The sequence below is a fragment of the Dermacentor albipictus genome, chromosome 7 (genome assembly GCF_038994185.2).
Source record: "Dermacentor albipictus isolate Rhodes 1998 colony chromosome 7, USDA_Dalb.pri_finalv2, whole genome shotgun sequence".
In the NCBI taxonomy this organism is placed as follows: domain Eukaryota; kingdom Metazoa; phylum Arthropoda; class Arachnida; order Ixodida; family Ixodidae; genus Dermacentor; species Dermacentor albipictus.
In genome coordinates, this window is record NC_091827.1 from 18,855,015 (window position 1) to 18,869,694 (window position 14,680).

General features: G+C 48.2%; 1 protein-coding gene across 1 annotated transcript; it reads left to right on the forward strand.

Moving 5' to 3' along the window:
• The first annotated feature begins 9,657 nt into the window (after positions 1-9,657).
• On the forward strand, positions 9,658-14,612 carry LOC135896615 (tigger transposable element-derived protein 6-like). The gene has a single exon (XM_065425088.1). The coding sequence runs from the start codon at positions 11,937-11,939 to the stop codon at positions 13,461-13,463; it is 1,527 nt and encodes a 508-aa protein (XP_065281160.1). The 5' UTR covers positions 9,658-11,936; the 3' UTR covers positions 13,464-14,612.
• The last annotated feature ends 68 nt before the right edge of the window (positions 14,613-14,680 follow it).

A 14,680-nucleotide genomic window follows, 5' to 3' on the forward strand; every position in this document is an offset into this window, starting at 1 on the left:
GGGCCCGGGGGGGCCCGGGCCCCCCCCAAAATCAAGTGGCATACCCCCCCCCCCCCCCTCCCAACCCACGCCACCACTCCTCACATATTTCTAAAGCGCCGCCAGATCAATGTTGAGACTTGGCAGCTATTAATCGGTCAGCATTATGCTGCCTGTTTGGGCTGATCCTGGGACCAGGAAAGGGATGCGGCTGTTACTGAGCCGGTCTGAACTCTCGTGGAACGAGTTGCGGCCGGAGAAAACACCAATTGCGTTTAACTTATCCCTTTGCTTCATTATTTCCTTGAGTTACGGCTCGCCGCGAGGCTACCAGATGCCTGCAACCATATACACGTGATATGGGTTAGATAAGGTGGGAAATAAAATAATGTTAAAGTGAGTCCATCATGAAATCATGCTATAACCCTTAAACCCATAAGCAACATGACTGTCGCTCATTACCTCGTCTGCTTTTCCCTAATTGTATAGCACTTTTCGTGCAAAATTGGCAACTGGAAACAAAAATCGCAAGGAGTTGAGAAATTAAGCGATCTACCAAGGGAGAGAGCCAAGGCAACAACCAAACTGCAAGGAAAAGCGAAAAATATAAAAAAGTTGACCGCTGTTTATGAGAGTATTTATGCATCAACATCTTTTTATTTAAAAAGGAAGTAGAGAAAACGCTGCCTGATATGGAGTTCAATTACTTGCTTTGAATGACGCTTCTACAGTTATCGGTCAAACGGCCTCACGTAGCCACTTCTCTGCTGTGCTTATGTGGGTGTTTTCCTAACCTTTCGCGGTGAGCGCAGTACATCTAGAATCGCAGAGTCCTGCGCTCTACGTGGTTGTGTGGGACTGGCAGCCGCACAGCGTTACGTCAAAACTGTCAAAACTGATCAACAAGGCGAAAATAACTGATATTCGAAACTATAACATGAGAAAGACTGAAGAAGCTGTAAAAAATGAACGCAGCCTGAAATCAGTAAAAAAGAAACCTGGCTTGGGACAAACCATGATGTATGCACTAAAAGATAACGTCATCAACAATCTCAAAGATATAGTAAAAGCAGCGGAAAAATTCTAAGCTGACCTGTATACAGTGCTCAGAGGAATCACGATACCTCACTTAGAAACAGTAATGAACAGGGTATAGAAACCCTCCTATAACTAGCGATGAGGTCAGAAGGGCCCTGCAAGAAATGAAATGATGAAGAGTGCGGGAGGAGAAGGTGGAATAACAGTCGATTTAATCAAATATGGAGGAGACATAATGCTTGGAAAACTGGCGGCTCTTTATACGAAGTGTCTATCGACTGCAAGGGTCCCAGAAAACTGGAAGAATGCAGACATTATAATAATCTACAAAAAAGGAGACGTTAAAGAATTGAAAAAGTATAGGACCATTAGCTTGCTCCCAGTATTATATAAAATATTTACCAAAATAATCTCCAATAGAATAAGGGCAACACTGGATTATGTCAACCAAGGGAACAGGCTGGCTTCAGGAAGAGATACCTTACAATGGAGCGCATCCATGTCATCACTCAGGTTATCGCGAAATCCGCAGAGTACAATAAGCCTCTCTACGTGGCTTATATAGATTACGAAAAGGCATTTGATTCAGTAGAGATACGAGTAGTCATAGAGGCACTACGTAATCAAGGAGTACAGAACGCTCACGTAAAAAAGCTTGAAAAATATTGCTACATGCGTGTGGTATTTGTTTGTTTGAACGAGGCGCGTGTGCGCCATCACTCCAGAAAAGAGGAGGAAGAACGAACTGGGCTTGCGGTGTGAATCTAACCGGTCAGCGCTGCAACCGTTGTTGTAAATATAATCTGTAAATAGCTTCTCGTCTTACTGACTCGTCCTTTGCGTAAGAATATCTACAGAGGTTCTACAGCTACCTTAATTCTACACAAGAAAAGCAGGGAGACACAATTTCTCCCTGCTGTTCACAATTGCTGTTCACACACAATATTGTTTCTATTGCTGTTCACACACAATAGAAAGGGGCCATACAGGGAGACACAATTTCTCCAAAGCTGTTCACTGCGTGCTTAGAAGAATTCAAGCTATTAAACTGGGAAGGCTTAGGAGTAAAGATCGACGGCAAATATCTCAGCAACCTTCGATTTGCCGATGACATTGTTCTATTCAACAACAATGCAGACGAGTTACAACAAATGATTGGAGACGTTAACTGAAAGAGTGTAAGAGTGGGGTTGAATATTAATATGCAGAAGGTGAAGATAATGATAAATAGTCGGGCAAAGGAACAAGACATCAGGATCGCCAGTCGGCCTCCAGAGACTGTGAAGGAGATCGTTTATCTAGGTCAATTAATCACAGGGAACCCTGATCATTAGAAGGAAATTCACAGAAGAATAAAAATAGGTTGGATCGCATACGGCAGACATTGCCAGCTCCTGACTGGAAGCTTACCATTATTATTGAAAAGTAAGGTGTGCACTCAGTGCATTTTGCCAGTGCTGACATATGGGGCAGAGACTTGAGAGCAAGTTAAGGTCCGCGCAAAGAGCGATCGAACGAAGATTGCTAGGCATAACGTTAAGAGAGAGAAAGAGAGCGGTTTGGATCAGAGAGCGGACGGGTATAGATGATATTCTGATTGACATCAAGGGGAAAAAATGTAGCTGGGCAGGTCATGTAATCCGCAGATTAGATAAGCGTTGGACTCTTAGGGTTGCAGAATGGGTACCAAGATAAGGGAAGCGCAGTAGAAGACGGCAGAAAACTATAGATGGTGCGATGAAATTAAGAAATTCGCGGGTGCTAGTTGGAATCGGGTGGCGGCAGGACAGGGGTAATTGGAGATCCCAGGGAGACGCCTTCGTCCTGTAGTGGACATAAAACAGGATGATGATGATGATTATTATTATTATTATTATTATTATTATTATTATTATTATTATTATTATTATTATTATTATTATTATTATGGAGGTGGTGGGCCCCCCCCCGAAAAAAAATCCTGGGTACGTGCCTGTCGTGACGTCACGGTGTCACGTGGTGTTGAAGGCGACACCGCCGCGCCTGAGGAGCTGGGTTGAGCTTTCGTAATATGCTTCGCATAAAAAATGGCTGTGGCTTAGCTAAGGTTAAGCCCAGGATGCGAAGCATACTAGCCTTTATTTTGGTTCTTGAACCACTGTTTAGCCTGGTGAACTGCTGCTGCTTGGCTATATTTGGTTCGGCCTGACGAAGAAAGAACTTATGCGTTACTCTGCTTCGCCTTCAAGAGCGGAACGCGACAGCGTTCCCGTCGACCCACCAATGGGCTACGGCGCAGCGACTACGCGCCCCGCATTGGACGCGGTGAGCGTCGAGCAACGCAGCGTTCGGCGCGGCAACGAAATGTGCGCCTGAGCAAGCGACGCACGCCTGAGCCTTAGAAACAGCTCGTTTCTAAGGCAACACCGCATTCACTAGAGGCGCTTTTGTACCGCTTTGAAGCATCGTACTCGTGGCTCAGTGGTAGCACACTCCGGAAACCCCGGTTCGATTCCCACCCAGCCCATCTTGCAAGAGTTGAGCCCGGCTTGCAGCTGTTGTGACGTCAGTGCCCTAGCGGGAGGAGCGGGAGTTAGGCCGCAGTACCATCTGTGCGACCGCAGGCGAGCGCACGAGCTGAGCCTCCGCTTTTGCAGCTGTTATGACGTCATATGGTATATAGCTACGCGGCCGCGCGCGGCGCAGGAAGGAAGAGCGTGGGTTGTGCGGCTAGTATGCTTCGCATAAAAAAAAAACAGCTGCCGCGGTCGTGCGACCCGAGTTTTGCAGACACGGCGCAGTTGAAATAGTGGTGAAGCGAGCGGCATCACAGCGTTCGCATTGGGACGAGAATGCGGCCTCCCCGCTTCCGGCACTGCTCTTAATTATGGGGTTTTAAGTGCCAAAACCACTTTCTGATTATGAGACACGCCGTAGTGGAGGACTCCGGAAATTTTGACCACCTGGGTTTCTTTAACGTGTACCTAAATCTACGTACACGGGTGTTTTCGCATTTCGCCCCCATTGAAATGCGGCCGCCGTGGCCGGGATTCGATCCCGCGACCTCGTGCTCAGCAGCTCAACACCATAGCCACTGAGCAACCACGGCGGGTTTCCGGCACTGCTCTTCGCGCTAACGTTGGAACGGCGAGTTCTCATTGTCGGGAAAGGAAATCCAACTCTTTTAAATGAAAGGAGACGTGGACAACTACACGGTTAAATCAACCATGTAGTTTCGCCAAGCGAAGCTGCGCGGCCGCTTGAGCGAAGAATTTTGCACGTGGCTAATGTTGACCGCGTGTACTGAATTAAGGGTTCAAGAGGGGGGAACTTTGGGCCAATTGGTCCGACATGTTTAAGGAGGAAAAGGACCGCGACTTCAGACGGGACGTGACAAAGGAGTGGACAGGACGAGCGGTAACTAGCGACTGTACGCCATCATGCTGGTGAAAGTAGAAGACGATGATATTTCTTTTTGTTTTGTTTCGCTTTGTTTTGTTTTGTACTGTTTTTCGTTTCTACCGTTAGGAAATATTTTCTCTTAAGCTACCTCCTGCCGCCCGTTTCATGGCCTAACCCCCTGTAGTGGGTTCTGGGCATTGGGTCCTATAACGCACCCCAGCACAAGCACAAGTGGACCGAGGAAAAGCACTCGAAATCGCTCCGAGCTGCCAAACACCATTCGGAGTCTCACGAGCCGGGGCTGTCAAAGCCCGAGCACAATCCGGAGAAAGCCGAAAAGCATTCCGCGAAGTGCATTCGAAGTCGCCGGTTGAAATGGTTTAAGTTTTTCCCATTCTGATTATTCTTTCTGTATAGGATCCCTCCCCTGACGGAGTTTACCACACGGATGTTTGCTCCGCCATGGAGGAATCTATAGTTGTCCCAGGGATATTTTCCCAAGTCATTCATACGTTGTCTTTATTCATTTCTTCCGCACAATTTTACCAGTTTCATTAGTAACTGCAACTTCCTATAATGCCATCCAAATATTGGCCGATCACTCCTAGTGGGTATGCGCCATCATAAAAGGAACCAAGCCAAACCAAAAAGGGCAAAAGCTGGAGCAAGAGATTGAGCCGTAGTCTATCGAAAAGGAGCGTTCTAAGTCGCGCGAGCAGAGTGGATGACAAGCGGCACGTTTCGATCCACCCAGCGTGGCCAGTCCCCGTCGTGGGTAGAGCCATGTTTTGAGACACCAGCAACAACAACGACGACGACGACGACTACAACAACCGCAGCATTGGGACCAGACACTCATTCAATATGACCTTCCTGATCTTATTTAACAGGTAATTCTGCGCTATTCAATGCTATTTCAATAGCTATTAGGAAATTTATGCTCCATAATAAGTTCGAATAATCCACCCATTTCTTGGCCAATCCCCCATCGTCAACAACAACAACACTGTCGCAGCTGCACTGCACGAGCCTCAAAGACAGCTTCAGAAATCACACGGAGAACAGCATCCGCACGCGAAGAAGCGGCAGTGCATGATATTGCGAAGCGATTCCATCTATATGCGGTGCGATTGTTTCGAAGTTTTACGGAATATTTTCTTTTAAATCGTCTGTTCCAGCTATGACATATTTCTAGTCCATTGGGCTGGATCATTCAGAGAGGCGGACTTGCACGAAAAATCGAAACACACAATGAGCTAATTACAAAAAATTCCCTAATTAACTTCTTAATGAATAACTTTACGGCACATACTGCAATTTACGAATTGTAGCCGGCGAGTTTACGAGGCGTATCCACTTGGAATGAATTCCCGGAGTGACACCAGTTTGGAGATAATACTTCCCAAAGTGTGCGACCAAAAATACGCGGGCGTTCCAGTTACTTTTGTGCTTTAATGCGTGAAAGAGCGTTTTGTTAAAGTGTAACAGCAGCGCGTTCTTACAGCGAGTTTGATGTCGCATATCTCCGTGTAGGTGCGCCGACCGAGCAATCCGATGTTATTTTCGTCGCTACACGACAGCGTTTTGTCGCCGCTGTGCCTTCGGACTCCGATTGCATGACGCACTGCCAGGGTGGGTTTGTTCACAGACATCTCGAGTTGTCGACGAGCCGCCTCAGATGCACGCTTTGTCAGCCCCACAATGGGAAACAACTCACCTGCGGCCGCCATTGGCACCTCGCGGCGGGAAGGCATGCGGCGACATGTTCGCGTCTAAAAAAAAGAGAGCCAAGCTGCTTTCCAGCTCACGCATCTATCGTGGCAACCGTTGCGAAAGAACACATTTGGATAGATAAATTGTTATGAAAATGAAAAAAAAGAATTTCCGGTTAGCTTTACCAGCGTGATGCAGCTTTGATGCATCTTTTCATCTCAGAAAAGGAGAAGGAAAAGAAAAAAAGACGGGCAATTGGGATGAATTTGCAAGGGACAGGTGCCACTGTATGTTATCTCAAGGTGGAACTTGTCGCATTTACCACTGGGTGCTACGTGTCCATACTGCTCCGTTCCTGTGATGGAAGCAGATGCATACCACCTAATATGGACATGTAGTGGTTTAAAACCGGAACGCTCACGTCTCCTACTGCAAGCCGGCCTCCGCTACAGTGTGACAACCAGCTATGACCGCTGCATACATGACAACAGATTCCACAACACACTGCTTCAATTCACACACAACACAGGCCTCACAGCACACATATAATACACATATACGCACCAAGAATTATGCCTTAAGGGCAAGTCTTTATCGCAATAAAAAAAAGTGCCACTGTAATTAAGATCACCACCAATTATATAACGCAGGCGGTTTCGCACAGTCAGATGTACTTGCCAGATGTTTTAATGTTAAAGGGGTCCGTCATATCTCGCGGATGCACTGAACTGCGGCAGGCCTATTAATTTTTCTTCGCAGTCATCTTGAAGCGGCAGGTCGAAGAGTTCTTAATATTCAAGCTCCGCATTTCTAAATCCTTCATCCAGCCTTTGACTCGAGAAAGTAGAGGTCAACGGCGCGAATAGACGAGTGTTCGGCGTGGGCTTTAATAAAGCTCCACGCCGATCTAAGTCGATGAGGGTAGCTGTAGGGGCTTGTTGGTACGGCATATCTTATTTTGTTGTAGCGCAAGCGCTGAACAAGGACAACAGAAAGTGTGCCAGATGTACCTTTCTGTTCTTGTTCAGCTTGCGCTATAACAAAATAAAATATGCCGATCTAAGGGCCAGTTTTTTATTCTGGTGCAGTCAACATCTATGGAGTACAGTTTTTATTGCGATAGCAATTATATGGACACTCCAAGCGATATTTTGGCGTCGTTGCCGTCGCCGTGATATGCCGTATACATCAACGCGATAGCGTTAAGGGCCCCGCGTTGCAGAGAGAGAGAGAGAGAGAGAAAACAAGGGTAGGAAAGGCAGGGAGGTCAACCAGAACAGCATCCGGTTTGCTACCCTACACTGTGGGTGGGGAAAGGGGAATATAAAGAGGGAAAAAGGGAGAGAGTAAGCACTTCCCAGTCAAGAAACCCAACAGGCTGTCGGCCTGTCAGCTTGTCAGCTATACGTTATTTTGGCTTGTAAGTCTGTCAGCCTGTAAGTCTGTCAGCCTGTAAATCTGTCAGCCTGTCAGCCTGTCAGTCTGTCAGCCTGTCAGTCTGTCAGCCTGTCAGCCTGTCAGCCTGTCAGTCTGTCAGTCTGTCAGTCTGTCAGCCTGTCAGCCTGGCGGCCTGAAATTCTGCTGGTACGTACTATTGGCTGCCGCCGCCTGAGGCAACATTCTCCGACGATCACATTGAGCGATAGCTTCACTTTCACGATTCAGCGGTCAAGATTCTTGCATTCACCCGATGCTTGTGTGCAGCTGTCCATTGTTGATCCTCGCGAAAGTGAAACTACCTCTGAAAGTGATCTTCTGAGAATACATCCCTATAGTGGTCTGCGTACCAAGCATGCTTGACTACGCTGATAGTTGCTGTATAGAAAATACACCTTTGATTGATCATTTCAAAGTTTTATTACACAGTAATAATACACCCGGCCTTAATAGAACTAGCATATTCATATATATATCTAATACAGTTGAATTCCGCCACAATGAATACCGCTACAACAAAATTTCCAGGACAACGAATAATTCTTCATTCCCCGTCAGTATCCCATAGAAATTAGAGCCCCAAGTATCTCTGCACGAGCCATTTTTGGTGAGCGTTTCCGCTTCAACGAAATTTTCGCAGTCAAAATCAAAACCAGAAAAAGTGTTATAGGTAAAAGTTTAAGTTAAATCCAAAGCCGTAGTAAGCACGAAATCATGTGATTGCAGTTTCGCCATTCTGGTTTTTTTTTTTTTTCGTGGTCGCGTCACTCGCAGCGTGTCTCTTCGACGACGAGCTTTCATCCATGCGTGGGACGAGATGTCAACACAAAACCCTTTCCCTCAAGCAGAAAGCTGAAATCATCACCCAAGCTGTGAGTGGAAGGAAGGAAGTGGCAATCGCTGAAGACTTCGGGATTCCGGCCAGTTCGCTGTGTACGATTCTAGGAAATAAGGACAGCGTAAAAAAGGCACTTGCTTCAGGCACATCTTCCAAGCACAAAAAGGTGACGCGGCCCCGCCATGAAGAGCTGGACAAGGCGGTGCATGCGTGGTTTGTTGAAGTACACGGCAAGAACGTCCTCAATGGAAGCATCGTCCAGCAAACAGCCTTGAACCACGCCTGCCTACTCGGCATTGACGATTTTAAAGCCAGCGTTGGCTGGCTGAACTGTTTCAAGGTCCTCCATAACATCATCGGAAAAGTGTTGTGCAGCAAATCGATGTCCGCAGACGTTGACGGAGCTTGGAAGGTGAGCAATGTGGCCGGCATTTTAAGCAACTTCACGCCGGCAGACATCTACAATGCCAATGAGACCGGGCTATTCTACGAGATGTTGCCGGCCAGGATGCTCGACATTAAGGAGCAGCACTGTCACAGCGGCAAACAGCAAAAAATGTGTGACGGTGCTGCTTTGCACAAACATGGATGGCTCTGACAAGCGTCCTCCATTACTCATTGGAAAAGTGCCAAGCCGCACTGTTTCAAGGGATCCCGTAGCCTACCTGTGCAGTACAAGGCGAACAACAAGTCATGGACGACCCGTGCTATTTTCACAGAGTGGGTGGTGGCATTCGACTGCAACATGAAGCGGCAGGACCATAAAGTTTGCTTGCTTCTGGACAATTGTTCAGCCCATCACTCCGAAGAAGGCAAGCTCACTAACACGGAGCTGATGTTTTCCCCTACAAATTGCACATCTGTCCTACACCCTCTCGAACAGGGTGCGATTCTGAGCCTGAAGCACGCTTACCGCGGGAGGTTAATTCAGCGGCTGCTCTTCAACAGTAAAACCAGCCAAGACACGAAGGTGGACATGTACGTGGCACTGCAAATTATGTCTGCTGCCAGGAACACACTGGGTCACTCAATAATTGCAAACTGTTTTAGGCACCCGGATTTGCCGAAGATCTATCCTTAGACTCTGATGTAGTAGTTCTGCGGAAACCCGCAAGGTGGAGAGAAGTAATGAATAAAGGGAAAATGAGACATCCACCTGTTCGTAGCAATTGCTACAAAGGAAACCCATACGGGTTCCTAGAAAGAAAAGCCTCATAGTTGAAGAAAAAGTCCCTGACCAGGACGAATTTTTCTTTAACTATGAGGCTTTTCTTTTGAGGAACCCGTATGGGCTTCCTTTGCAGCAATTGCTACGAACAGGTGGGTGTCTCATTTTCCCTTTATTCATTATCCTTAGACGAAGAGGCGTCAGCGGCACTGGGGATCACGGCCGCCTGGAAAACACTGGAAAAAATGGGAAATGTGTTGCCCAATCTCGAGCTTGATGAATACATCGGTGCTGACGATTGTGCTATAGTTCATGAAGAGGTGAATGATGAGCAGATTATCAAAGCCGCCTGCAATGATGAAGACTCTTCTGATGTCGAAGATGACGTACAGGATGTGCCTGCTGAGGCAACTGCCTCACAGGTGATGGACGCTTTCGATGTAATGAGGAATTTTGTTGATGTCCGTGAAGACGATGTCGCGATGGGTCTGCAGACTGAATGTGAAAATCACGTGACAGCAGTGCTCACCGTGAAGCGCAAATAAGCCAAGCTTACAGATTTTTGGCATTAGAAGTTTTTGCTTCTGCTTGAGCAATTATTTCTGCGCTTCGTATCAAATTTCTGTGATAACGAAGAACTAATTTTTTTTCGGGCACCGTAAATTTCATTGTAGCGGGATTCAACTGCATATAAAGTCCCCCCTTTCTTTTTGAAGCGGTCGCAAGTACGGGCTCCCACGTACCAAGATGTGAAATCAGCTTTACTTCGCTGGATGTAGAAAGCAAACGCAGCCCACCTTCCCGTCAATGGGACGATACTGCGGGAGATGGCCAGCAACTTGGCTCTACAACTTCGGCATGCAGAGTTCAAGTGTAGCAATGGATGGTTCAGCAGTTTTAAAGAGCGCAATAATTTGACCTTCGTAGCAGTCTGTGGCGAGAGCGGCAGCGCAAAAAGAGGGTCATTGACGCCTGGAAGGAACACATGTTGGCTCCATTGCTTAGCGAGTACGGTACAGACGATGTGTACAACGTTGACAAGGCAGTCCTTTTTTTACAAGATGCTGCAAACGTTTGCAGTGAAGGACACCGCGGTCAAGGGTAAAAAGCAGGGAAAGGAAACAATCATTGTTCTGTTCGGTGCGAACATGTGTGGCAAACACAAGCTGCCGCTACTTGTAGTTGGAAAGAGTGGGAAGCCTCGCTGCTTTAAAAATGCACGGCTGCCGCCAAGAGATGAGCTTATCATACCGGCACAGCAAGAAAGCTTGGGTCACAGGCGCAATATTTGAAGATTATGTTCGGCAGGTTGGCCGCAAGTTCGCGGCCACAGGCAGGAATGTACTCTTTGTTGATAATTGCCCAGCGCATGGCGTCATCCCACACCTGAAAGTTATCCGGATGGTATTTCTTCCTCCGAACACCACGTCGATCTCGCGGCCAATGGACCAAGGCGTCATTCAACACACAAGGAAGATTTACCGCCACCACCTGGTCGAGCGCATGCTCCTTTGCTTCGACAACGGCAAGGAGTACTCCATCGACCTCCTCGGGGCCATGTGTGTTATTGTGTATGCATGGAGGCAAGTGGAACCCACTTTGGTCATGCGGTGTTTTGAACACGATGGCTTCTCGAAGGAAAGCACCGTCGATGCTGACTATTCACGTGCACTTGATGAAGAAGGAGCCGAGGATTGTGACCGCATCAGTGCACTCTGCGCAGAGATAGCGAATCCAGTGCAGTTCGCTTCGCCGAGTACAGTCGAGCCCACTTATAACGGCCCCACTTAAGACGAACGCTCGCTTATCACGAACAAGTCCGGCGTGACCGTCAAAATATACGTTTAGGCTATGGCGCTCGGTCTCAGCTACAACGAACGCCCGCGAGCCTAGCCGATCGGCTACAGCGAAAGCCTTGGTGTCGCGGACCACTTTCCACGTGGCGAGAACCGCCAACCCTGTGCTGTGCACGCTCCGAGAATTGGCTTTCCCGCGGCGTCTCGCCGGAGGCACGGAGGAGCGGCGAGGGGATCGCCGCGATAACGAGAAAAAAAAAAAAAGCCGGCCCAGCACGCATGAGCAACGCATGAACAACGTGAACACGCAAGTCAAAGGGAAGCCTGAAAGTGACAGCTCATTGGCCACGGGACTGCACTCGCCATCGTCGACGTCGGGGCAGCGGCGAAGTTTTCCACCAATTGACAACGTAGCACGTGATCACGTGCTTTTGTACCCCCTCTTTCCCTCCTCCCCCCCCTTAACACCGCGCGTCACACCTCACATGACTGCGGGACTGTCTTGCTTGTGGTTGTGCGGTGTTGTGTGGTTGTGCTAGCGTTGTCGGCGTTGTTTCGTACTGGTGTGGTCCCGTGCCTATCCGAGATGGCCGATTCGCCGGCGTTTACTTCGACAGTGAAGCGAAAAGCTTTAAACTTGGCCACGAAACTGTTGATCTTGAAAGACCTTTCCCAAGGCGCGAAAAACCACGAACTGGTGAAAAAGTATAGTTTGTCGAAATCGACAATATCCACGATACTAAAAGAGAAGGACAAAATCTACAAGAGTGCCGCCACGGACTCTGCGACGAGGAAGCGCCTACGGAAAGCCACATATGCAGACGTTGAAGACGCGCTTCTAAAGTGGTTCCTTGATACTCGAGCACGCAATGTTCCCATCAGCGGGCCGCTGATGTTGTCCAAAGCAAAGGACTTAGCGTTCCTCCTGGACTTCCCAGATTTTTCTCCTGGCAATGGCTGGCTCCATCGCTTCAAGCTCCGCCACGGAATTATTTTCAAGACCATCAACGGCGAATCGGCATCGGTAAGCGACGAAGACATCAACATGTGGATGTCTAAAAACTTGGCCCGTGTATCAAGTTATGCTGAAAGGGATGTGTATAACGCGGATGAAACGGCGCTGTTCTATCAAATGCTGCCTGGCAAAACGCACGCTATGAAGGGTGACAAATGTGCTGGCGGCAAGCACAGCAAAGTTCGCATAACTGTGCTTTTGTGCACCAACATGGATGGAAGCGATCGATGCTTGCCATTTGTCATCAGTAAATCAAAGAGGCCACGTTGCTTCCGCACATATGTACCAGTGCGTTACAGGCATAACTCGAAGTCGTGGATGACATGCGAGTTGTTCGCGGAATGGCTTATCGACTTTGACAGCAGCATGGCGAAGAAAGGGTGCAAAGTTCTTCTGATTCTCGACAACTGTACCGCCCACCATGTCCAAGCTGTCTTATCGGCAGTTGAGTTGCTTTTTCTGCCACCAAATGTCACTTCAAAAGCGCAACCGCTGGACATGGGTGTAATACGGTCGTTTAAAGCGGCCTACAGGCGCCGTGTTGTGCTGCGGATGCTGATTGCAGTTGATCGCCCCGCTGCCAATGTGCCTCTGCAGGTCTCACTGTACTCGGCAATAGAAATGATTAAAGCGGCGTGGATCGAAGTGACACCCGAATGCATCCGGAATTGTTTTCGCAAGGCCGGCTTCGCTGACGCACCTGAAGCAGGCATTGAAGACACTGAACAAAGCCAGCCTGACGACGACTTGTGGCGACGCGTTGTTGACGCTAACCTGGCAGGCTGCGATCTTGATTGGCAAGATTTTGTTGATGTGGACGACGCTGCTGAAGTTGCGGAGTCGTTCTGCGACGAGACCGCCGTCCGGGAAGTGCGGGCATCAAGCGACGCCGAAGCATCGGACGACGACAGCAATCCGTCGGAGACAGCACCCGTAAGCGCGACCACAGCAGTGAGCCATATTGAGGCACTTAGAAATCTTGTGTATTTTAAGGCCTTGGGTGACGAACACATCGCAGCTTTGAACAAGCTTGAAACTGCCGTCATTGGGTGTGCTCTGACGAAGCAGACAACGATCACCGATTTTTTTTCTCAATAAATTTTTGTTTTGATTGATGTCAATTTTTGTGTGTGGCCCACATACCACGAACTTCTGGATAGAACGAACGAATTCCGCGTGACGCTCGGGTTCGTTATAAGCGGGCTCAACTGTATCTGAACTTTGAAAAAGATCAACAAACATGCTACTCAGATTTGGAGTGTGAACCTACCGCTGATGCGGCCAATGTGCGATCACAGCGACAATGGCGGCGCTAACGAGCCGTTCCGAGCACCCGCTCTCGGGGAAGTTATCGGATCGCTGAATGTTATCCGCAGTTTTGTTGAGTGCTACTGTGGAAATTCTCAAATGCTGCATGTAGTTGGTCAACTAGAAATAACATGACCCTTGGAGCCTTGGAGCCCTTGGAGCCTGAACATGACAGGATGTGGCAAACCGAATTTGAAGATTTTCTGCGGTCCCAATGACATCGAATTAACGAGGCATACCATTATCATTGAAAAAGAAGGTATACAATCAGTGCATTTTATCAGCGATGACATATGGGGAAGAGACTTGGAAACTGACAAAGAAGCTTGAGAACAATTTAGGAACTGCGCTAAAAGCAATGGAACGAAGAATGCTAGGCATAACTTTAAGAGACAGAAAGAGAGTGGTTTGGATCAGAGAGCAAACGGGTATAAACGACATTCTAATTGAAATGAAGAGAAAAAAATAGCGCTGGGCAGGTCATGTAATGCATAGAGTAGATAACCGTGAAGGTGACAGAATGGGTACCAAGAAAAGGGAAGTGCAGTAGAGGACGGCAAAAGACTAGGTGGTGCGACAAAATGAGGAAATTTGCGGGTGCTAGTTGGAATCAGTTGGTCCAGGACAGGGATAATTAGAGATCATGGAGAGAAGCCTTTGTCCTGGGGACGTATTCTGAAACGTTCGCCGCGGCGAAGTTTCGCACTGGCCACACCTCCGCCGTTGCGGCGCGCGCTGAATGGCTGCTTTGACAAAACTGGAAATGCACTTGCGCCACCCGATTTTCCAGTTTTGTCAAAGCAGCCATTCAGGGCGCGCCGCAACGGCGGAGGCGTGGCCAGTGCGAAACTTCGCCGAGGCGAACGTTTCAGAATACGTCCCCTGCAGTTGACATAAAATAGGCTGATGATGACTGTACAAGGACTGCCCCAAACGTTTGTGCAGTTCATGCCACCACATCCTCTGCTGCATTTTTGCTGACTCACTTGTGCAGTGAGTCAGCAAAA

What these genes read in the sequence shown, in the direction of transcription:
- LOC135896615 (XM_065425088.1), top strand. Translation starts at nt 11,937, where the DNA reads ATGGCCGATTCGCCGGCGTTTACTTCGACAGTGAAGCGAAAAGCTTTA.